This window comes from Mus pahari, chromosome X (genome assembly GCF_900095145.1).
Source record: "Mus pahari chromosome X, PAHARI_EIJ_v1.1, whole genome shotgun sequence".
NCBI lineage: Eukaryota > Metazoa > Chordata > Mammalia > Rodentia > Muridae > Mus > Mus pahari.
The window spans coordinates 118,421,467-118,446,072 of record NC_034613.1 but is presented as its reverse complement, the minus strand read 5'-3'; the positions used below and the strand labels follow the sequence as shown (position 1 = coordinate 118,446,072).

Here is a 24,606-nt window from a genome sequence, read left to right as displayed (position 1 = left end):
GCAGCGTTTTATTTCTGTAAAACATATATGTCATATACTGATTAAATTTATACCAAGTTGGGCAGCAAGATGACTCAGGGGATAAAAAACACTTGCCAATTGAGTCTGACAACCTGACTCAGTTTTCAAGACCCCTGTAAGAGTAGAAGGGTGAAACCCAATCCACAACATTATGGCATGTGCATGCTCATGGACTAAACATAATTAAGTGAAAAACTACCAACAAAATATTAGGTTCATTCCATTAGAGATTTAACACAGACTTTTTGCTCTAATGGACTATGGGAAGCAAATGGATAAAAGAAATCAATCTGCCCTATCCCTATATTATTAAAAGCATGTCATTGTTAGCTGTTCTTGCTTCTTATTCCACAGACAAAAATGTACAAATATGTAATAATGCCCTATTTTCATAACTAAGATGTACTAATTATGATTTGCTATTGACAGTGGATTAGTCTTGGAAGCTATTATTTAATATAGCAGTAATATTATCTGTCCCCAGACTCTTATAATTTGTACTGAAGTCATATATTATTGAAGCTGGAGGAGACCTCATGGATCAGCCTAATTCATTAAAAAAAAAAAAGTAATCTAACACTGAACAATTTTTCATGAGGGAGGAAGAGTCTTGTATAACTTGTTGCTGATAGCATCAGCCCTCCTCTACAATTTTATGCTTCTCCACTGTTGTTGTATGCGAGGCAATTAAGCTTGGTCCTACAGAAAGAGCAAACAGGCTTCCAGAGGGCATTTGAAGGCCTCAATGCAAGCACCCTGCAGCATTTAGAACTGTTGATCAGAGGCATTTTTGTTTACCTTCCCAATTTTATCCTGAGAGTGAAGGTTACCAGATAAAATATATTTATAAACTAAGGTCTTAATATAGTTAATATAAGGTAGGCATTGCTGTTGTTCCAATTACAAGGGAAAATGGAATTCCCAGCAAGGAGAGGAAGAACAGAACACAAGGCCATGGCTTTGGTGTTCTGCTTTACACTCTCCTATATTAGTTCTCTCTTTTTAATGACATCCAAAGCGATTTGACCTGAAAAAATAAAAATTAAAGAGGGACATTAAGGGGTACCCACCCCCCACACATACTTGCACACACACACACACACACACACACACACACACACACACACACACACACAAAGTAAAATCAGTGTATATGCAATCCCAAGAGAAGTCTGGATTTTTTTTTCTGTTTGTTAGTCTAATGAAAACCACAAAATAAGATGTTGACTGTGGATTCCAAAGAACAGGATCATTTTAGTGGAACAACAACAAAATCAAACAAACAAAAACTAGCTCGTTGTTTCTGGGCTAGGAATTAAATGCAAGACCTCTGGAAGGCCACCATGACAGACAGGCAAGCACTTTACCAGTAAGCCCCACCCCGAGGTTCTAAAGAAAGCCTTTTATGACTTGGGTGTGTGTGAATTTGTCCTGCTAAAGCAAACCTAGCCAAGCTTTGTTTTCCTGTGAGCTCTCCTATGGCCTTCCAGTATTATATATGGCCATTATTATGGTTTCCACTGATTCTAAACCTTTCAGATCTTCAAATTAGCTTTAGTGACTTTTAAAATGATCTTTTCTTTCTCTTTCTTTCTTTCTTTCTTTCTTTCTTTCTTTCTTTCTTTCTTTCTTTCTTTCTTTTTTGTTTTTGGTGCTGTGCTAAGAACTGAGACCAGGGCCTCCATGCATAAAAATGTTCTGTCACTGAGCTATTATTTCAGTTTAGTAAGTGATCTTTCTAAAGTCTCACAAAACACTCATTATGTGAAAGTTAGCCACTTATGATAAGCAGTTTACATGCTTATGATAAAAGTTAACAATTTAATACTCCTAAAGTAGACAGTTATTGGGGGATAGAAAGTGAAAGGAACAGTGAAGACACATGCATATGCATACAGGCTAGAAGAATTTTCTTCTTTCATTTTGATTTTACATTCTTTTTGAAATTTTGTGCATGTATTCACATACATGTGCACAGGACACGTGTAGGAGTCATTTCTCTCCTTCCAACATACAGGGTCTGCACCTTCACTCACTGAGTTATTTTGCAGGCCCTTAGAGTCTCCTGTAGCCCAGATTTGCCTCAAACTCACTGGGTAGCTGAGGCTCACCCTAAACTTCTGACCATCCTGTTATCACCTCCCATCTGCTGTGTGACTCACCAGGCCAGATAGCATTTCATTTGCCTATTAGGGAGAATGAGGTACAGCCACTCTCTATCCAGAGACACTCAGAGCAGCTCATAAAATGGATCTTTGCTAAGGACAAGCATTCAAAGCCTCCAATGATCCAGGAACCAACTTGTTTTGTTGAATCTGTGTCACTTATGCTGTATCATCTTTCTCAATAGTGTTAGCTTGTCCTTCTACATTATATATAATAACACAGTCCGTGCGAACAGATTGGACATCTTGTAAAATTATCTTTAACATTAATAATTAATAATTTAATAGTTTTATAAGTTGTGGAGTTATCTAGTTTTTCTAGTTTTCTTTTTCTTCCCTTTTGTTTGTTAGTTTGGTTGTTTGTTTTTGGTTTTGGTTTTTCGAGACAGGGTTTCTCTGTGTAGCCCTGGCTGTCCTGGAACTCACTTTGTAGACCAGGCTGGCCTCGAACTCACAGAGATTTGCCTGCTTCCACCTCTGGAGCGCTAGGTTTAAAGGCACAAGCCACCAGGGCCCAGTTTGCTATCTAGTTTTCTATCAAGTTTTACTGTAATAATTCTCTACTTTAAACCAGCAGAATGTGCTCTGGATAGCTCAGGTGATCAAATCAGTGCCAATGAGTAAAACTATAAATCACTTCCTTATGGACCAGTTACACAAAAGACAAACAGTACCTCCAATTTCACCCTATTTTTTTTTTTTCAGTATCTACACACAGGTCAGGTACTGTTGTGTTAGGCTATGGGGCTACAGTAAATACCTAAAACACAGTCCCTGTCTTGGGAATAGTGATAACAAAACAGAATGTAGCAATTCTTCTATTAACTATTTGTGTATGTGGTGGTAGTGGCGAGTGCCTACAGTAGCCAAAAGAGTGTCAGACTCCCTGGGGAGGCTGAGCTAAAGGTGGTTATGAACCACCCAACATGCAAGCTGGAAACCAAACTTAGGTCCTCCAGAAGACCCAGTGCTCATAACCACTGAACCATCTCTCTAGCCCCTGTAACAGTGCTTACCACCATTTCTGAATAGCATTTGACTAATATATTAAATCACAATGGTCTCTAGTGTAAACACTACAGAGGCATTTATTTTATTTTTTAGTATTCTAACGGCACACAAATTAGATAGAGGTTCATGTTGATAACTGACCTTTTCCATTTATTTAAAAAATGCAATGATATTGTTATTCTAGCTTAGTCATATTTACTTATAAACACAAAGTCATTAAATGAGTATTTCTAGAGAATAAAGACACAGTAAGTTCTGTGTTTCTGGACCTTTTTATTCACCTTTGATACTAATATGTCAAGATATAAAATAAGTTATAATAAGATTTTCATAACATATGGAATATTTTAAGCATAATGATGGCATATTTACAGGACCTGGGCATTTCAACAGAAAACATAAGGAGATGAGTAAAAATAGCATTCTTAATTAAATGTTAGGAAAGCAGAAGTATTCACTAAGAGTAAATCACAAATAACAGGGCCACTGATGTCCAATGTGGTTGTTGTAAAACTAAGCTCACATTCAACACTGCCCAGGCATCTTGACACAGCAATTGAGTCAGCACTTGGGAATTCACTGCTATCTAAAATGGACAAAGCCTGTGTGTGAGGGGTTCCTGCACAGTAAATAAACAACCCTCTAATCAGGAGAACCTGAAACCAATCACCCGGACTTTGTTTTTTTCACTTTTTCCATAGTGGGTTTCAAAGACTTTTTTTTTTTTTTTTTCATTTACTGCACAACTTCCTTGGGCAGTTAGGGAAGATAATGATTTCAGTCTGGAATACCAAAGCTCTTAGAATGGAAGTCTAAGAAGTACTTCTGTCAGATAGAAAATGTGTAAGTGTGTACAGTACAGAAAGTTGTTCTGTTGGTTTGGACTGCCAAGAATTTCAACTGTAGATTTGGAGGGCACAGCTTCACCACAGAAATGGAAGAATGGATCAGTTTTGATATTATACAAAAACAATCCCTAATAGATGGAGTCTTCAGAAAGCAGCATATTAAAGATAGTAGGTAAATAGATGCAACTCTGTAGAAAAGGTCACAGATGAATAATTTGTGCATGACCTATCACATTTACAAATATACAATTCTCATAACTGTTTTTGAAAACATCTAGTCCTGTCTTAACTATTCTGATTTCCACCAGTTGTTACGTTGAGCAAGATTCACAGTTCTCCAATTTTCTGGCGTCAGGACATTTTTACATGTTTTAAAAGTTACTGACGACTTCAAAGAACCTTTGTTTATGTACGTTATTTCTAGTGACATTTACCAGATTAGAAGTTAATACCAATGAATTTAGAAAATGTTAATTCATTCATTTAAAGTCATCATAAATGCATAACATTATTTTATTAAAATAACTATTATTTTTCCCAAATGTAACAAATAGAGTGGTGTTACTTATGAGTGGAGGCCTACGAAGTAAATTTTTACTCACAGAAATGATGCAACTGGAGAATTAAGTGTTGCTTTAATAGTATTTTCAGGTTAATTGAATATACTGCACTTTGATATTACATCCAATCTGAACTTTTAGTTAGTTAAAAAGTATAATTTGAAACCATGTCAATGGACCCTCCCTACTTGGTTAAATGGAAATCCACTGGTTTGCTTTGCATATTGAATGGATATATATCCACACCTCCTCTGCCCTGTGGACCCCGTGTGTGTGTGTGTGTGTGTGTGTTTGTGTGTGTGTGTTTGTGTGTTCCTGTAGGGAGCTCCTATATAGGTATGTGGGTACATGTCCATGTTTACATGTCCATGGAGTTCAGAGGTCAACCTGCGATGTCATTCCCCAGAAGACAACTACCCTGGTTTTTTCAGATCAGGTTTTTCATTGGCCTAGATCTCACTAAGAAGCTAGGCTAGCTAGCTAGCAATCTCCAGGGTTCCACGGGTCTCAACCTCCTAGGTACATGTATTCTAAACATGCAGAATTGTACCCAGCTTTGTCCACATGGGTTCTGGAACTTGAACTCAGATCCTAATGCTTGCAAGTCTATATCCTCTGCTTCTGCTCATCCACTTTAATATCACGCACTGAGCATCTATAAAGTATTGGTTCATTGAATTATACAGATATAAATAATAACTCATTTCAAGACTATACAATATAAAAGGGTAAATCAGTTGTTAATATCAACACGGATGTTATCAGAAAAGCCCAAGTATCAGGAAGTTATCAAGTTTATATGGTGTCTTCATTTTTTTTCCAATTCCAATTTTGCCTGAAAACTTAAAAAAAAAATCGTATCATTGGCAGCAAATACTGGCAGTGCTTTTCCTTGAAATGACAGGCTCAGTTTTCATTCTTGAGAAAAGGTCTTCCAAATATTTAGCTCTGAAGAGCTCCTGTTTGTCAGTAGGTTGTCAAGTTAAAAGGAGGTATTTGAAAAGAATAGCTAGCTCAGCTGACAGCTCTATCCCACACGTGCTTTGCCTTCAAACACAACACTTGATTGTGTTGCAAGCTGCTTTATGCCTAGTCACCCACCCATCACACAGAAGCACACCTATGTGTAAGTCCCATAGAGGAGAGACTTAATAAAAGTAATTATTTTACTGATTCATCTGGGTATTTTAAAGTAACCTTCAGCTTTATTTCTAATTTTGAAGTAATTTTTTTTTTTTATTCCTTGTCCGAGACTTCATAAGGCACACATTGATCATATCCACTCCAACTCCAGTCAACTCCATCCTGGCTTCCTTATCCACCCAACTTCAAGTTTTCTCCTTTCGCAAACCTATCCTTTACTGGATGCTGGTGCTGCATGCCTTTAATCCCAATACTCAGGAAGCAGAGGCAGGCAGATCTCAAAAGCCAGCCGGGTCTACAGAGTGAGCTTCAGGAGAGCCAAAGGATAAGCAGAGATACCCTGTCTTGAAAAAGTAAAACAACAGCAACAACAACAATCCCAAAACAAACCAACCATCAAGTTCAATTAGTGTTACTACTGGGTAAAAGGCCTGCTATGGTGCTACTAGGTCCTACAATATCATGCTCTTAAAGAGAACTTACTTTCCCTCTCCCAGAAGCTAGCAAACATCTATGTTCTTCAGCTAGGCATGGGACTTCATGCCCATCTACCATTCCATGTTGCAATTTTGTCTGGCTTTAGCTTATACAGCTCTTATGCATTCTGCCATAACTACCGTGAGTTCACATGTGCAACTGACTGCCCTATTGGGTGGAGAAAACGCCATTTCCATGCAATCATCCACCACTCTGGCTTACAATCTTCCTGCCTCCTCTTTCACAATGATCACTGAACCTTGCAGAAAGAGCTACACTGTAGATGCCCCATTTACAGCTGAGCACTCCATGGTATTTGGCGGACATTCTCTGTGAAGTTGGCATTTACCTTTTCTTATAAGTACACAGGGGTAGAAAATGACAATTAATACCATCTAATGCCTTCAGTCTTAGTTTGTTTTCAGGTGCTAGTAGATAGGTTCCTTGCTGGGGGTGGGGAGGTGGCACACACCTTTAATCCCAGCACCGAGGAGGCAGAGGCAGGTGCATCTCTGTGAGTTTGAGTACAGCCTGGTCTACAGAGGAAGTTCCAGGACAGCCAACTGTCTCAAAAAGCAAAACAACAAAAATGATGCTAGAAGTTTTTTTTTTGTTTGTTTTTGTTTTTGTTTTTCGAGACAGGGTTTCTCTGTATAGCCCTGGCTGTCCTGGAACTCACTTGGTAGACCAGGCTGGCCTCGAACTCAGAAATCCACCTNGGATTAAAGGCCTGCGCCACCAGGCCCGGCTGCTAGAAGTTTTCATCACTGCTTTTATATCATTTGTGTAAACATGAATAGAGTGAATAATGTTCAAGTTTTATTATGAACCTAGTCTTGACTTCTTAAATCACTGAGAAATTACAGGGAGCAACAATAGTCCTCTGATATCATTTAAAGATGTTTTGGGTAGATCAATGATCCTAAAACTTTACTATGCATGGAACTTAACTGGGGGACTTCCTAAGTCCCATTTGGGGTAGGATGTGGAAATCTGCTGGTTTGACTAGTTTTATGGGTTATTTTGCATTATGTGGTCTACACATAATACTTTGAGAAACATTATGTTGGAGTTTGATTATAGCTTGATTGATATTAAGGTTTAGAAAAATATCAATTCAGTGTCTAGAAAAATATCAATTATTTGCTGTGTATGGAAAAAGTCTGCCAAGAAAATAATTTTTAAAGTATGCATATAGAAGTTTGAAAATTTTGCCACATCAGAAAGAAGCCCATTCCTTTCTCAATAGAACACATCTTTATTGTCGCTGATATTATCTAAATCACCAGTAACAATTTCTCCACTAGAGTCCAAGTCACCAGTCTAGTTCTTTGATTTGCTTTCTTCATGGCTATAAGAAACTTTACTATCTTTGGATTGCTCTTTTTGGTAAAAGGTTCTATAAAACTCCGCTTCACATTCAGTTTAACATCTTTTTTGAATACCCTGATGCATGTAGGTTAGACAGCCTGATTTAAGCTATCCATACAGTGTATGCCTTACTCATCCTTTACACCAAGCTGTGAATTTCATGTTGGTGGCTATGTTTTCCATCATTGTATCTATGGTATCTAGCAAAGTGGCAATAACATATGCCAAATAAACACTTGCTAAGTGAAGCTTTAATTACACTGTACCCTCTCATCTACTATTACATTTTTTGACATTTCAACTATCTATTTCCCAATATGATTATATAGAGAACTACAGAAATAAAAATGTCATAAACTTTAGTTTTATTATACCATTATAATTATTCTACTTTACTATTAGTTATTGTTGTTAATCCTATCTCTACTTAACTCATGAATTAAATTTTTATCATAGGTATGTATGTAAAGGAAAATAAATTTATAAATACATATAATGTTCACATATGTATATTATGGTTCAATGATATTTATGGGTTTCAAACATCAGTGGAACATCTTGTGCTACTGTCAGCTATATTTGAGGGTTCTGCAAATTTTTGATTCAATCTGAAAACCAAATTCATCCTTTTAAGATATAAACACCCTAAGATATGCCTCTACTGTTCTATGCCCCAGTTTAGGGGAATGCCAGGGCCAGGAGGTAGGAGTGGGTGGGTTGGTGAGCAGGGAGAATGTAGAGGGAATAGGGGGTTTTCAGAGGGGAAACCAGGAAAGGGGATAACATTTGAAATGTAAATAAAGAAAATATCTAATAAAAAGATATGCCTCTTCCTCAAATACAAAGATGTCATATTTAAATTAGGTATACCCACCTAAAGAAAGGACATGAGATATACACTGATAAAAAGCTGAAGACTAGTCCTACTCTATAGACCTTATGTGCAGTATGATGCTCAGTGACACAGTTTAGCTGATTCTGCTAAAATGGTCATGCTGATAGGCCTACTCCACAGGAGTCAATAATCCCACTCCAACCGGGAGCTTGGGTACATCTCGGCTTCAGAATTAGGTTTAAATACCAGGACAGAGACAATTTGGGTTCTAAGGTCAGGTTATAATATAGACATCTGTGTCCACTAGGAAAGCAGTGGTTTTTAGAACATAGGATCTTCTTCATAAAGCATAAAAGAAAACCACTGAAACAGAACAGGTCACTATAAAACCTTAAACTATGTTGAGAAAAATATATATTATTTCAAGATTCTATAGAATACAGGTTGTTCAATTAACAAATAGTTTTGGTTTCTTTTTTATAGTATTCTATTTTATTAGATATTTTCTTCATTTACATTTCAAATGCTATCCCCAAAGCCCCCTATACCCTTCCCCTGCCCTGCTCCCCAACCCACACACTCCCACTTCCTGGCCCTGGCATTCCCCTGTACTGGGGCATATAATCTTCGCAAGACCAAGGGCCTCTCCTCCCATTGATGGCCGACTAGGCCATCCTCTGCTACATATGCAACTAGAGATACAGCTCTGCGGGGGGGGGGGGGTTACTGGTTAGTTCATATTGTTGTTCCTCCTATAAGGTTGCAGATCCCTTTAGCTCCTTGGTTACTTTCTCTATCTCCTTCAATAGGGGCCCTGTGTTCCATCCAACAGATGACTGTGAGCATCCATTTTGTATTTGCCAGGCACTGGCATAGCCTCACAAGAGACAGCTATATCAGGGTCCTGTCAGCAAATTCTTCTGGCATATGAAATAGTGTCTGGGTTTGGTGGTTGTCTATGGGATGGATCCCTGGGTGGGGCAGTCTCAGGATGGTCCTACCTTCTGTCTCAGCTCTGAACTTTGTCTCTGAAACTCCTTCCATGGGTATTTTGTTACCCATTCTAAGAAGGGGTGAAGTATCCACACTTTTGTCACATTTGAAGCATTCTGTTCTTGCTTTAATGGATTGAAGTAACTTTACTGGTTTAGTCATTTCTATAAATTGACCAGACTTTGATATAGTTAAAATTATGAGGCCAGAATTTTAAAAAAAAAGAAAGAATGGGAGAAGGGAGAAATCATGAAGTGCATGCTAATCAGAATTCCTAAATTTCAGATGTTTAGTATTTTAGAGATAAAAAGAAAGTCTTTAGATAAAGAAGTTCAGAAACAATTAAATGAAATTGAACTGAGTTTTCTTGGCATATTAGAGGCTCTAAGAAATGATATAGTGATGTGCACTGCTAGTCTCCAAGACTGGACTACAGATTAGGTGAAAGAGAAATTAAGTTTTCCTTTTAATGTATTAAAATGTGCACTCAACTCTTTATCTATATTTATCCATCATAATAAGTCTATAATGTACACATAATTATTATTCTCCATTCCACATGGGTAGAAACCAAGTTTTAAAGAGATTAATTTGGCAGAGCATACAAAGATATTACAGGAGATAAATGAACTGAGAATCATATTAAAATCCATCTGAATCTCAAACCCTTTCTCATTACTTCTATGCTAGAAAGGGGGCCATAAACATTTTCATTGATGGAGTTTAATGTCTTAATACTAAGTCTTGTTTCTGACTTTAAAATGGAAGACACGACAGTTGTTCCTATAGCCCATTTACTTTTGTTTGGTAGGTCTGTCTTTCTTTCTTTCTTTCTTTCTTTCTTTCTTTCTTTCTTTCTTTTCTTTCTTTTTGATTTTTTGATTTTCTTTGTTTTCCTATGGCACTAGAGATAAAACCCAGAGACTTCCATATTATAGGCAAGCATTCTACCTCTGAGTTATGTCCATGGTTGTTGTCATTGTTCTATCTGTGACAGGGTAGCCCAGGCTTGCCTCAAACTCCTAAGTACCAGGACTACAGGCATTTGCCACATGTCTAGACCCATTTCTTCATTATGCAATTTTCCTATCATTTTTCAGAAACTACCCAGGGAAAAAAAAGCAAAATGGGTGTCATCGTTCTTTTCTTCTTTTGAATATAAAACAGTTACATATTTCAAAGTATGAAACTGAAAAACTACAACAACCAAAGGAAAACTATGGTTTCAAGCTAATAAAACTGTTAGCAAAAAGTTCAAGGGAACTAATCTTCTTCAATTGTTCACTATGTGTTAGCACTTTATTTATAGTATCATGGAGAATAAATATTACTGGGTCTCTTTCATGAATAAGATATCTGAGGTTCAGGTTGCCAAAATGCCCAGTATTACATATTTTTTCATGTGTAGAACAGGAATTTACGTCAAGAAATCAGACTCAAGGACACCTGTTCTTGAATTGTAATATGCTATCTTCAACTTTCAAAAGGAACACCTTCGCCCTTGGTACCATAGATTGAAATAAAGAAATAAAGCAATCAAGTAGGTTTCCTCGCTATCAAAGGTTATCTTTTAACCTTTCATTACATTACTTAAGGTTAAGTAAATTCCTTTACCTTGTTAGCAAGTTTAAGTAACAGACATCAGTCAAAAAAGAAGTGAAAATGCAATGGTTTGAGGGTGTTGTTGAAATATTCCACCCTGGTGGAAAACTTGTTAAGACTCAGGGAGCAATTAACACTTAAAAGGCTCAGGAAATAAACATCTCACAAGTCTCAGAAAATTCCTGAATTCAAAAGCCATACCTACCCAAGAAAAAGTTTCTAGAAAACTTTTTCCTAGAGTGAGGGAATATAACATGAGCATAGCTTAGTATTAAAAAAATTAACAAAAAACCTGCACTGTGAAGAGGATCTTGGAAGATACAAAAGAGGAGAAACTGTGTTCAGAGTATATACTATATGAAAAAAATATTTGGAATCAAAAAGTTTTTAAAGTAACTAAAAACAAGCCCCTACCTTGCTCTAAGGTTATATAAGCACTAACTACTGTTGGACAGAAGTCTCCTGCTGGCTGAGCTCTCTGCAAGTCTTGCAGGCACTCCAAGGATACAACTTTCATGAGTCATCACCCATGTTGGAGTGGGCTTCTAAGTGATGCCACTGCTTTAAGTCATCCATACTCCTGTGAGTAATCACAATAAACTCACTAGTTCACTAAGCTAGACTCAGGTTGAATTGTTTCTTTGGTCAATGCCCTATTGGGGGTGAGCAGTTGCTTGTTCCTGTCTTCCTAGGAAAAGACACACAACAGAGGACTACAGAAAGGAGGTGAGAGATAATTTTTACATTGGCCAGTTCTGTTATCTCACACCTCTTGCTTGCTTGCAAAAATGAAACAGACTGAGTGGAAACCAAAAATTTGATGCAAAAACTCTTTAGAAGAGCACTTTGGGAACAGTGTTATAGATGGTTTGCTCATGGCTTTATGTATGAATGAAAATCTTCATCTCCATCCAAATGACTTTAAATCCTCTACGAAGAGAAAAGATGCATTTGAAAAGCTATTGGCTAACTAAAGCACAAGTCAAATTTAAGATATAGTTTTTAAAAACCTTAAGAATAGGGGATGGAGAGACGATTCAGCAATTAAGAACACTAGCTGGTCTTCTAGAAGACTCTGGTTCTGTTCCTAGCACCCAAATGGTAGTTTACAATCATCTGTAACTCCATTCCAGGCGGTCCAATGTCCTCCCCTGGCCTATAAAGGCACTGTAGGCATGTGGTACACAGACATACATGGAGGCAAACACTCATGCATTTAAATTATAAATAAATAAAAATATCTCAAAATTAATATCATATGTGTTATTAGAATAAATATAATGTTCAGAGACCATCCAAAATTAGCAAAACAAAATATCTTCATGGTGAACCCGCAGGGAAAAGGTGAGGGAGAACCATGATCAATATGACAAAGAAACTCAATTCAATAAAGTCCAAAGCAGCACAACTGGAGGGAATGGAATAAGCTGAAGAGCAGCAGGACTATCATTGTAAACAACATGAAAACACTAATAGGTAATATCTAAAGTTTATCTGTAAGCTAATTATCTGGAACTACAGAAAACACTTTTTTCCTCACAGAAATGTTGCTAAAGAGGTTGGATGTTCAAAGGAGCACATAGCCTTTTGCATGTTGAAATGTAATGAGAACTAAAATGTAAGAAAATAAAAATAATATTTCTTAACCCCCAATTTAAGAAAACTTTTCCAACAATCATATCTCTATAATATTTACAGCAAAACGAACAAGAACATTACAGATTTATCCCGAATACTAGAACATGATAAGGTAAATTTAATCAGGAGGATTGCACAGTTGATTGGAGTTTTCGTGGCAGATATGGGAGTGAGTGCAACTACATGTTCAAGGTCAATTATATATCAAGAGCACTGATATACAGTGATTCATTTCACTTGAAAAGAAGCATGGAGCTGGGCAGTGGTGGCACACACCTTTAATCCCAGCACTCGGGAGGCAGAGGCAGGCAGATTTCTGAGTTCGAGGCCAGTCTGGTCTACAGAGTGAGTTCCAGGACAGCCAGGGCTACACAGAGAAACCCTATACAGAGAAAAAAAAAAGAAGAAGAAGAAGAAGAAGCAAGAAAACAGCAGTTTTAAAAAGGAAGAACGCAAGGGAAATAAGAAACTAAGGAAAGAAAGGCAGGAGAATATAGGGGAAGAAGGAGAGATAGAAGGAAGCAGAAGGAAAAGAATGAGAACATGTCTGTATGTGCAGAGTGTAAGAGTACCTAAGGTAGAGTTAACCAGATCAGTAAAGGTAGAGTATAGGGCAGAAAGTGGGGCAAGTTTCTTAAAAGAAAAAAAAAATGGCACCACAGCAACCTATATATTCAAGGGTTTCTTGTGTGAATCACAAACTAGTGGAGTTTCACATAAGAAAAAGTAGTTTTAATGGAAATCAAAAAGTAATTCAATTTTAATGAGCCAAAATGTTCTATTCATCATTAATAAAGTATAAAACAAGAGCACTAAGGTCACCCACTGTTCTTACTCTAGTAAAAATTCATCCTCCTTTCTAGAGTGACAAAAACTATATCAGAGCAGCTAGTGCTGCTGGGTGCAAATGATCAACATTTATACTCTTTATACTAAAGCATTCAATAAGTCTATGTCTTAAAAGTAGTCAATAAAATGGATGCTGGAGAATGCTAGTGAGATTCAGCAAGCCTCTTCTAGAAAAGAAAGGAAAATGAAAAGAAAGATGAAGTATCTATGCTTCAATGTGCACAAAGGGAAGATAAAAAATTTTAAAATATAAAAGAAAAGAGAAACATTTCATAACAAAATAGGAAGACTGTAGGCCTTCAAGTTCTTTAGTGTTGCAGTTTCATTTATACATATAAAAAAATCAATTAGGGTTTAGAAGGATATAACCTAATAACCACACAACTGTATCTAAAAGGCCACAGCAATTCCTAAATTCTGAGCTGTAACGTGTTCTATATGTTTTTGTTATACCATAGCATTAATTCTTTCTTTAAGCTTTATCAAACTATTGACATATTGAGGGTTTTTTTTTAAATTTTCTTCTGGTTACGAAAGTAAAATATATTCATACTAAGGAATCAGAGAATACAGAAAAACAAGGAAGAGGGAAATAACCTGTAATTTTCACCAACAATGATAATAATATGGTGTTATTTTCTTTTTAAATGCCAAGATATCGTTAATTGCAGGCAGCGTTTGTCTAAGCCACTTCCAGAGAGATCATAAAGGCACAACAAATTTCAGTACCATCATCTTTCAGAAAAGGTCAAAATGAATAGCGTTAACTCAAAGTCACAGATTGGTACCTGATTATTCAAGTGTTAAAACCAAGTAATTCACAATTAGATTTTGAACCAAATAGCCTCCAATTACATCTGGTTTCCCACTGCTCAGCATGAATCACCAGACTTTGTTTAGCTAAAAAAATCAATATTGTAGTTAGTCTATTGGCAAATGCAAGCAGTACCACATACCGCGATGCATAGAAGGCCATATACAGCTGAAAAGGAAGCGAGTGGGACATGAAATAAAAACAAAAGATTCTCATGCAGAGCTCCAAAGTGGGTGTTGTGGGGAAAAGTGGAGCAGCTCTGAACTATTTTAATATTCTTGCCAACAACAACAATGACAACAACAAACCCAGGACAAGCACACATAAAAATACCCATGTATTTGGTACTAACATTCAACACTATGTATGGGAGGATAATCACCATACTGTTTCTGTGGCTGATTGGACACAATGGTAACTGTGGTACAAACCTTTTTCACATTGGGTTATTTGCTTGTCTTCTGAGATTCAATATTATTTCATTTATCAAGTAAGGTACAGGTTACACAAGTGCTTTCATTTGTGGAAACTTACTGAGCTTCAAGCTAATGACTTATATACCCTCTTAGTTTGTTTAGTTTGTATGTATATATATCACTATTGTATTATATATTATATATGCATATATTGTATATGCATATTATATGTGCACATATAAATGATCATATTCTGTTTTCCAGTGCTGAATCTCTAACCCAGTGTCAATCCTCTCTGAAAATACATGGAACCCTAACAAAGTTTGGAAAAAATCCAGGACCATTTTACTGTTGGGTAGACAGAATCCAATTTTTTTCAAAGCTACTTCAACTGATGAGGTAGAACTTGGAGAAAGTCTCAACTGTAAGAAAAGATATCACCTATAGGAATGTCAAGAGAAAGAGAACTCCAGCACAAATGCTGATCAAATCCATCAAAGCTCAGTTGTCAGAATGCTTGCCTAGAATGCAAGAAAAGCCTTGGCTTTCATCCTCTGCACCGCAGAAACTGAGCCTGGTTACACACACACACACACACACACACACACACACACACACACACACACCTGTATCCCCAGCACTCCAGTAGTGGAGGCTTGAGGATCAGTACTTCAAGGTCATCATAGCTACATAGTATGTTGGAGGCCTGATTGGAATATACCACACCCTGACTCAGAAAAAAAAAATCTTTTAAGAGAACAAAGCCACAACAGACAATATGGGGTAGAATAGACCACTTTAGAACTCTTGACTACATCTTTATGTAACCATCTATGGAGAACATATTTTTGTTTTAACTGATGCAAATTACCCTGCTCCTTATCCAACTATTGCTCTTTCTTTCTGCTAGCTAATGGAAGCCAGGTTCAATTCCAGTCCCTAGTAAATTGATATAACTTCCAACTATGATAGAACTCCTTTTTTTCTTTTTGCATAAAGGAAAACATTTAATTGAGGCTGGCTTACAGTTTTATCATGGTAAGAAGCATGGTAGTATCTAGGCAGGCATAGTGCTGGAGAAGGAGTTGAGAGACCAGCAACTCTGTAATTAAAAGCATTGGGTTTTGATATAGGGCTGTGGTGTACACAGTATATATGTACAATTTAAAAATAATTCCATGTTGGGCAGTGGTGGCTTACACCTTTAATCCCAGCACTTAGGAGACAGAGGCAGGTGGATTTCTGAGTTCAAGGCCAGCCTAATCTACAGAGAGAGTTCCAGGACAGCCAGGACTACACAGAAAACCCTGTCTCAAAAAATAAATAAATAAAAATAAATAAAAATAAAAATAAATAAAGTAAAAAAAATAAGAATAACTCCATAAGAAGACCAACAAAATCAACTAACCTGAGCCCTTGGGGGCTCCAAGAAATGGAACCACCAACCAAAGAGCATACATGGCTGTACCTAGCCCCTGGCATATATGCAGCAGATCTGCAGCTTGGTCTTCATGTGCGTCCTGAACAACTGGAGTAGGGGCTATCCTAAAAGCTGCTACCTGCCTATGGATCCTGTTTTACCCTAACTGGGCTGCCCTGTCTGGCCTCAGTGAGTGAGGATATATATAGTTCTGCAGTGATGTCATGTGCCAGGGTGGGTTGGTACCTGGGGGGACCTCCCCCTTCTCAGAGAAGAAGGGGAGGGAGGTGGGGGGGAGAAGTTATGTGTGGAGGGACTGACAAGGGGAGGCTACAATTGAGACAGTAAATTGATGGGAAAAAAAAGAAAAAAATAGATATGTAAACCAACAATAACAATAATAATAGTATATTCTTGGAAAACATTATAAAAACACTAAATATGAAAAATGTATTTTTCTTCAAATTTGTATGCCTTTAATTTTTTCTGAATATTCCTACCATGGCATTAATTATGAAAATTATGACTATGATAAAAGTAAAATATAATGCTATACTTACACATGAAAAAACAGACAAGAAAAATTATTTATGGTGTTTCCTTCTGTGCTTTGGAAGGAGGAGCATGTGTTTTATATCTTACCTGCACTTAGCTGTGTAATCAGAAAATAACAAAGAAACGTGTGTTTGTACTATGCACACTATATCCCATATTGAAGCTCAATGCTTTTACTTACAGTTTTTTATCATTTTAGAAGTGGGAACAAAAGCAGAAAGGAGATAGGGAGCATAGAGGTTAAACGTGATAGTAGATATGTGATCATCTGTATTTCCCAGAGATAGCGGAGGAAAGAAAACCTGTATGTGCAAAGAAATCAATGTACTGATCTAGCTATATTTCTTTCTTTAAAAGTAAACTCATTTTATACTGGGGAATTCAAAGTTGAACATGTTCGATGGAAGCGTTTGAATTGGAGATACAAATTGAAGGCTGGCATAGTTTTTTAAGCATCCAAAAATAGCACAGGGAAAGCACAATGTAAAAAGTCTAAAATTCATTTGTCACTATTTCACTTGTTACCCAGGTCATTTTGCTTTAAAAAAAAAAGTAGAATTTAGTCATTATTTGGTCCCTACAGAAATTAAGGAGCCTCTAATTTGAAATATTTCTATCCTTTTATCATATATTCTTCATCCTACGAAATCCTAAATTCTTCACAGAATTTGGCATTTACTCTATTTTTTACACTCAGACAACACACACACACACAGAGTTAATAATGCTCAATAAAACACAGCTCCATTGCCAGGCCTGAGATACCTTTCTAGTGGATCTTATGACCCTCTGGCATTTGACTTCTTGGGAGCCAATGGCAATTTAAAAGGCATTTCTAAACTACACCCAGAACAAAGGCTCCTATGAATAATCTAAAAATTAAAACATAAAAATGACTACCATCTAGCCTGAAGGAAAAGTACATCAACAAATAACAACCAGCAAAAGGCAGAAAGTATGAAAAGAGATGAGATGCTGTTTGAACTGAAAGGTTATTTTGTTTCAGGTGTGGACTGGGGGGGGGGTGAGTTAGGGTAGCTGTATAGAAATGCCACAATCGAGGCTCATAAATGTGTGTAATTAGTGTGCAATAATTAAAATTGATACTGGCATGCACAAACTGGCACATGCTTGCATTCCCAAGACTTAAGACTCAAGAGGCACAAGCAAGGGGGATCACAGTGAGGTCTAAGCCAACCTAGCCTATATATTTTTCAGGCCAGTTAGGCCCACATAGTGAGACCCTGTCTCAAAAAAACAAAGCTAGGCAATTTTTAAAGAAAAAAAATATCTTCAAGGATGAGGAAGCATTCATGCTGAAATTTGAAGGATAAATGGGTTTCTGACCAGCAGAGTTATAAAGAACACATGGGTAAAAGTGAACTCAAGTGAACTCAAAGAGCCTGTTAAAGATCTTACTGCACAGCTGGGCAATGGGGGGCTCATGCCTTTAATCCCAGCACTCAGAAGTTTTAGGCCAGTCTAGTCTACAGAGTGAGTTCCAGGACAGCCATGAGTACCAGGAGAGCCAAGGTTACACAGAGAAACCCCATCTAGAAAAATCAATAAAAAGCTCACTGCCCAAGCCTGATGACTGGAGGTGGCAGACCCTAAGGTGAAGGAGAGAATCGACCCCTAAAGGTCATTTTCTGAGTTCCACTTGTATGCTATGGCATGCAGACCACACACTCACAACAATTTAAACACTATTAAAAAATGCACATTTAAACCACTGATACTAGGAAAGGACAGATAGGAGTGAAGAGGGATATAAAGTTTTTGAATGACTTTGGGACCAGTTCAGTTGTGTATGTTATGCTGAGCAAAGTATTTTAAAATGTATAGGCAAGGGCATTTATGTGATCAGAGCTGCGTTCCGGTAGCAACATGGAAGAACTGTGCACAGGAAGAAAATGACTGGAGACAAGGAGACCAATCAGGAAGCTAGCTGCTTCTGTGTCTCTCCAAGAGAAGACAAGGGAACTGAAAGCAGGGTATGAATTATCACAAGAGAGAAGGGGGACTGTGTGACAGTATTTAAAGTGATAGCATCAACTGGATGCTGCAGCTGTTATAATGGGGGGGGGCGCTGTGAGGTACAGGGTGCAATAGAAAAGAGCTATGAAGGACATTCCGGAAATGGATTTGACAGTGGTATTTCATATTGGTAAATCATCACCACCCAATGCTTTAATGAACTTATTCTTACTTATTCAAGGAAAAAAAAAAGGAGTCGAGAAGGAATTGGGATATTGGGATGGTGATAAGTTAGTCTAAAAGCAAATTTCAGGGCCAGGCTTGGTGGCTCAGGCCTTTAATTCTAGCCCTGGGGGGAGGGAGAGGTGGGTGGGCAGATCTCTGTGAGCTTGAGGCCAGCCTGGTCTACATAGTGAGAGAGCTCAAGTCAATAGTATTTCAAGATTCTTTTCGAATGGAAAAGGAAAAGATTGGTAGCTTGACTGAAAAAAAAAAGCTATTAAAGAAGAGAATGTCAAAGCTAGGAAGATCAAAGGACTTTTTCCTTGTTAAAAAAAAAACAAAAAAAAAACTATCCGGTCTACTCTATGCCTAGAGGGTTTAAATTAAGATTTTGAGTTATGCAGACTTTGAAGTACCATAGGCTGCTCATTTTCAAATTTTGTTCTCTAAACATAGGACTCAATTTTCATTTTATAAAATACATTTAGTTAGCTTACTGGGATTAATAAGAACATTTCGTCAACACTATCTCATTTAATCCTACAACCTCAAGAGGCTTTTTAAAATATATATATATATATATATATATATATATATNNNTATATATATATATATATATATATATATATATATGCCTACCTTGAATAGGAGAAAATTCAGAGAAATAAAATAAGTGTCCTAGAGATTAGAAATAGTGAGTGCCAGGCCCCATTCTATTAACTAATGCACTATATTATCATTCAATAAAGTATATAAACAACTTTTATATATCACACTGTGTTTGATGAAAGAGCAGGCAATCATTAATGTACACTATTTAGTTCATTCACTTTTGAAAAATAAAGCCCCCAGAAATGCTGCTTCTCCTATCACCTTTTCGAAGATGTTTCAAGTACTTGTAAATGTGCCATAGATGAGGAATGCTGTAGCTCTGCATGGGTCCTTCAAGAAATTCATGCCTGCCCCTATTGGTGCAAGGAAAATTGTACCAGCAAGTACACAGATCACTTTAACCCGTAGGCTGAGCTCAATTAGACAGCAGGCATGGCTTAGGCCCATCTGCTTGATCCGAGAAAGAACAGTTTATGTTGTGTAATAGAGAAGGCATGCTTAACATACTTCATTGTGTAAATCGACATTTTAGATGGCTGCAGTGCTCTAAAGTTTGGCTGCTTCTCATCTGATTTTCATATTTGAAGTGACTCTGAATACTTAAACTTGCTACCAAATTTTCCTCGGAATTCTCTTCTCAGTTCCTGGATCACTTTGGTTGAAATATATGTATTTCACACACACACACATATACATATATTATATATATACATACATATATATAATATATATTCACATATATCTCATATATATATATATATATATATATATCATATATATTCAGGTATTCCACATTTCTACAGCAAGCTATTACTTCATATGTATCCTTTGTAATGCCTTATCTATGTGAAGCTGGGTTTTCTGAATAGTTTGCAATCATAATAAAATACAGATATAATTTGCACAAGTTGATAATAGACTCCACTGTCTTGTGATTGTGTGATTTTTATTTTTTGAGACAGGGTTTCTCTGTGTAGCCCTGGCTGGCCCACAGATAATAATAGATCCACCTGCCTCTGTTTGGGAGTAAAGGCATGCAGCACCATGCTCAGAGAGCAGAACACCTCTTTTCATCCACTAAAATACAGCTTCCTTTTCCTAAATGATTGCTCGATATTGTAAAATTTCTCCTAAACAAAATGAATGAATGAATGAATGAATTAGATAAATAAATAAATAAATAAATAAATAAATAAAGGTTCTGTCTGGTAGGCATGGCAATGGCCTGTAATCTCAACCTGCAGTACAATCAGCCTACAGCTGAAGCCATCGGATCATGAGTTTCCAAGGCCAGCCTGAAGTCATTAGATTTCAGAGTGAGTTGGAAGCCTCTCTGGGCTACCCAGTAAGATCTTGCCTCCAAAACAAGTAAACAAAAACAAAAGAAATGGTTTCAAACCACTTATTTCAATCACTTGAAACAATGGGTATTAAAGATTTTACCATTATGGTAGGGGAAGAGCATAGGTATTCTGTTCAAATGATTCATGTGTGGCCCCTGTGAGCATCTGTGAAGACTGGGTAAACAAAGAAGGCAGCAATGGCTTTTCACATTTGGTGGCCCCATGTAATAATACATAATGAATGAAAACTTAAACCTCTGTCCCACTTACCCACTATGATCAACCTGATGTTTAAAAGGAAGCCCCAGATTTGTTCTCAGGAGGGAGCAAAGCAAACAGTGCACAACACGTTCCAAATCCTCAATGGCAAATGTGAATGAAGTGGTTTCTCCCTATGCTGAAAAGTAGTTTCTCTAGGAGTTCCATAGAGAATTGTCACTTTATGCCTCAAAAGTAATCTGTTAGCTTTTTGGGTAGTTCATATAACAGCAATATTGCTTGTGTCATCAATTCAGGTACTAAAAAGCTTCAAAAGTACCCAAATACCTTTCAGTGCACTTGTGACTGTCTTTCTTCCTATATGAGATCCTGAAATGCAAAAGACCTAATTAGATTTTCAGGGTATCCAAGTCTTCAAAAAACCATATATTTGTACATTCACTGTTCACTTCTTCTTATCATTAATCTATTTGCAACTAGCATTTATGGATGTTTCTCCTCTGCTACCTGGCTTTATATGTTATTCTTAGTAATCATTACAACATGAATATTATCTTCATTTACAAATAGGGGAACCAAGTCTCAATAAGGTTAAATAACCTGCCCAAGGTCACAAAGCTATTGTGTGTTAAATCCAGAATTGGACTGTCAATCTTGACTTTGATGAATGTCTGTTTTTCCTACTACACCATAGTGCCTGTTAATAAATAATAATAATAATAATAATAATAATAATAATATTGTATAGATGGAAAGCCTAGCATACAGTAGGAGCTCACCAAAAGTTAATTTTGTCTCCTAAAACTGCCAGATAAATATCCTTCACACAAGTCCAGTCGTTTAACCTGGCACTCTCTAAATAAAACATATTATTCAACTGAGAATCATTCATGCAAATGAAGCTTATTTGGAGAAGACTAAGTCAAATCCTTGTAAAAATCACATAGCCAAATAAAGACTTTAAATTTTCCTAAGCCTCATTATTCAACTTGAGTAGCCTTTAAAATGTAATTGCATTCTAATCAATACATTATCATCTAGGAAAGGTAAGTTTGCTCCCTTAATCAATATACTAAATCTAAGAACTGCATCCTTTTAGAGCTGATCCTGACCATTGTGTTCTCTTATCTCTGCTGTATCAGTGCATGCTCTGCCAACTCGGTGCCCACCTCCCAATGCTTACACTGCCATTTGACATGTAGCTTGGACAAGGTCGTCACAAAGCTGAGCAAAGTGAGGGGGCTTACAGGAACTCCCATCTCTGGGGTTCTGGTTCAGTGCTCTTTCCATTGTGCCACACAGCCCCTCACTCAGGGCCAGAGCTCTCCAGGCAGGGTCAGTGGTAGTGTACTGCAAGCAAAACACACATTCTCCTGCAGTTAAATAACTAAATCCCTTCCTTTGGCGACTCCTAAAGGAGTCTCTATCCCTGCTAACCTTTAGTTACACTGCCCTAGACTCTAGAAGGTTTGATTTCATTTTACCCTAGAGGCAAACCTGTGGATAATCGGTTTCTTATTATCCCGTCTCATTTGACAGATGAGAGTACCAAGACTCAGAGTTCAGATAAGTTGCCCAAGGTCATAGGACTAGGAAGCACCAGAGCAGAAATTTGAATCAAGGTCTGACTTTAGGCCCAGCTCTCAACAGCCATGAGACATTGTTATTAGATTCTTCTCTTCTCTCCCCTGTTCCCCTGCAACACACACACACACACACACACACACACACACACACACACACACACACTTTGTCCTTCACGTCCTAGGATCACAAACCACAAAAAGGAGGTTTCTGTAAGGGAAGCTGAAGGGAGTAAAATAGTCACCCCCACCATGACCACACATTTCAGAAGTACCTGGACGACTTTTTACAAAGTCTGGGCCTTTATTTTATTTTATTTTATCTTTTTCAGTAACGTTAATCACCTGCCTTGGAACTCAAGAAGCTAAATCAGGTTTGTCAAGAGGCAACAAACAAAAGCACTGATAACAAGAACTACTTGGGATCCAAGACCACTGGGCAGAGAACTCCTAAGCTAAAGTTTCCACAAAAATTACAATGAGGTTAACTGAGTACTGTAACATAATCTTGTACTTGATTCATAGGAAATGTGAAGAGAAGCCCAGAGAGAGGAGAAAAATCCGTTTTTATACTGCAAAGAGATTCCCAGGCAATGTGCTCCCTCATAGTTTAAAAGCCAATGCCCACCCTCACATAACCTTAACCCCAGGAGAGCACTCTCTTGAAACACCAGGAAAAGAAGCAAAAGCCCCAACTGTGCCAACCTCTGAGACCCCCCCCACCCCGACCCCCCCCACCCCCCGTTTGTCTTACCCTTTTCCACCAGAGGCAAATTAAATTCTGAAGAATTCTTTTGCACCCAACCCCTACACCTGAAGACTCTTGGGAGGACCCTGCTCTACTTAGTGGGGGGCAAAAAGGGGCACCCGTTTTCTTTCCAAGCAAAGGGATTGGGAGAGGCAAGCAGGGAAGGAAACCAGGGGAGTTGGTCACCATAGAGGTTTGAAGAGCTGCAAATTAGTAGCTGCACTCACCCGGGTGAGACATGGGGATGACCTCATTGCGGGTCCCAGGGAAGTTAAAGATGACCGCTCCAGAAGCCCCTCTCTGGGAAGCCAGATGGATCTTGTCCGCGAAGGTGCAGCCTCCACCGCGTTGGATAAGGGCCAACCAAGATACTTGCACCGTGCTCCCCCAAACCGTGGGCACCGTGAAATTGGTGTGCGGGTTACAGGCGTTGAGCGCCCCGGGCCCGTCGGGCGGTACCAGGACCCCGGATACGGGCTCCAGCGGCGAGTCCTGGCCGTACACGCCCTCCTCGCTCAGCTCCCACACCGTGCGGTTCACTCCGGTGTGCGGAACCCGCCAGGACACGTTGAGGTACGCGGTCCACACGGCTTCGGCTCCCCGGGAACCGGGCGCGTGCGGACTCAGAGCCAGAAGGAAACACCAAGCCAGTAGCCGGGCAGCTCCGCAGCCGCCCCGGCAGTAGACCCTGATCCCGGGCGGTGGCCCCATGGCGTGCACTCGGCGGGAGACCCGGGCTGAGACTAGGTGCGAACCAGGTGGGGAGCCGGCGGCTAGCAGCGGGCGCGGGGCCAGCGAGGTCGCAGGCTGCCCTGCCGGCCGGCACGCAGCGTCAGCGGCCAGGCTACTGCAGACGCAGCTCCTGCAAGCAAGCGCTAGGGATGCTCGCTCGCGACTGCCGCGGCCTCGTCGGGCTCCGGGACGCTAGTGCGAAGCTCCGCCCACCCGGCTGGGGGTAGAGGTGGCTGGGAGAGCGAGGGAGCAAGCAAGCGAGCGAGCTTAGAGGAAAAGGACACTGCGGGATCCGCCTCTTAAAAGGGTCACAGGATGGGAAAAGATTACAGGAGAGACTCGAGGTTGGCCAGCCAGGTGTGTCCTGTCCTTTTTAGGAAGAATCCTCGGCCCGAGAAACTGGGGAATGCGCCAGTTTACAAGCTTTCAGTTCGGAGTTCCATTGGAGTTGG

At 38.6% G+C, this 24,606-nt stretch overlaps 1 protein-coding gene across 2 annotated transcripts in view; it reads right to left on the bottom strand.

Moving 5' to 3' along the window:
- The window catches only part of Rnf128 (ring finger protein 128), a 108,672-nt gene that overhangs the window by 37,355 nt on the left and 46,711 nt on the right, over positions 1-24,606 (bottom strand). Inside the window, exon 1 of one of the 2 annotated variants that reach the window (XM_021188273.1) lies at positions 23,650-24,313. The exons of the other annotated variant lie outside the window; for it this stretch is intronic. Coding sequence (XP_021043932.1) covers positions 23,650-24,133 — 484 coding nt within the window. The 5' untranslated portion in view covers positions 24,134-24,313. Of the gene's footprint in view, positions 1-23,649; positions 24,314-24,606 lie in introns of those variants that run through there. 2 annotated transcript variants of the gene reach the window in all.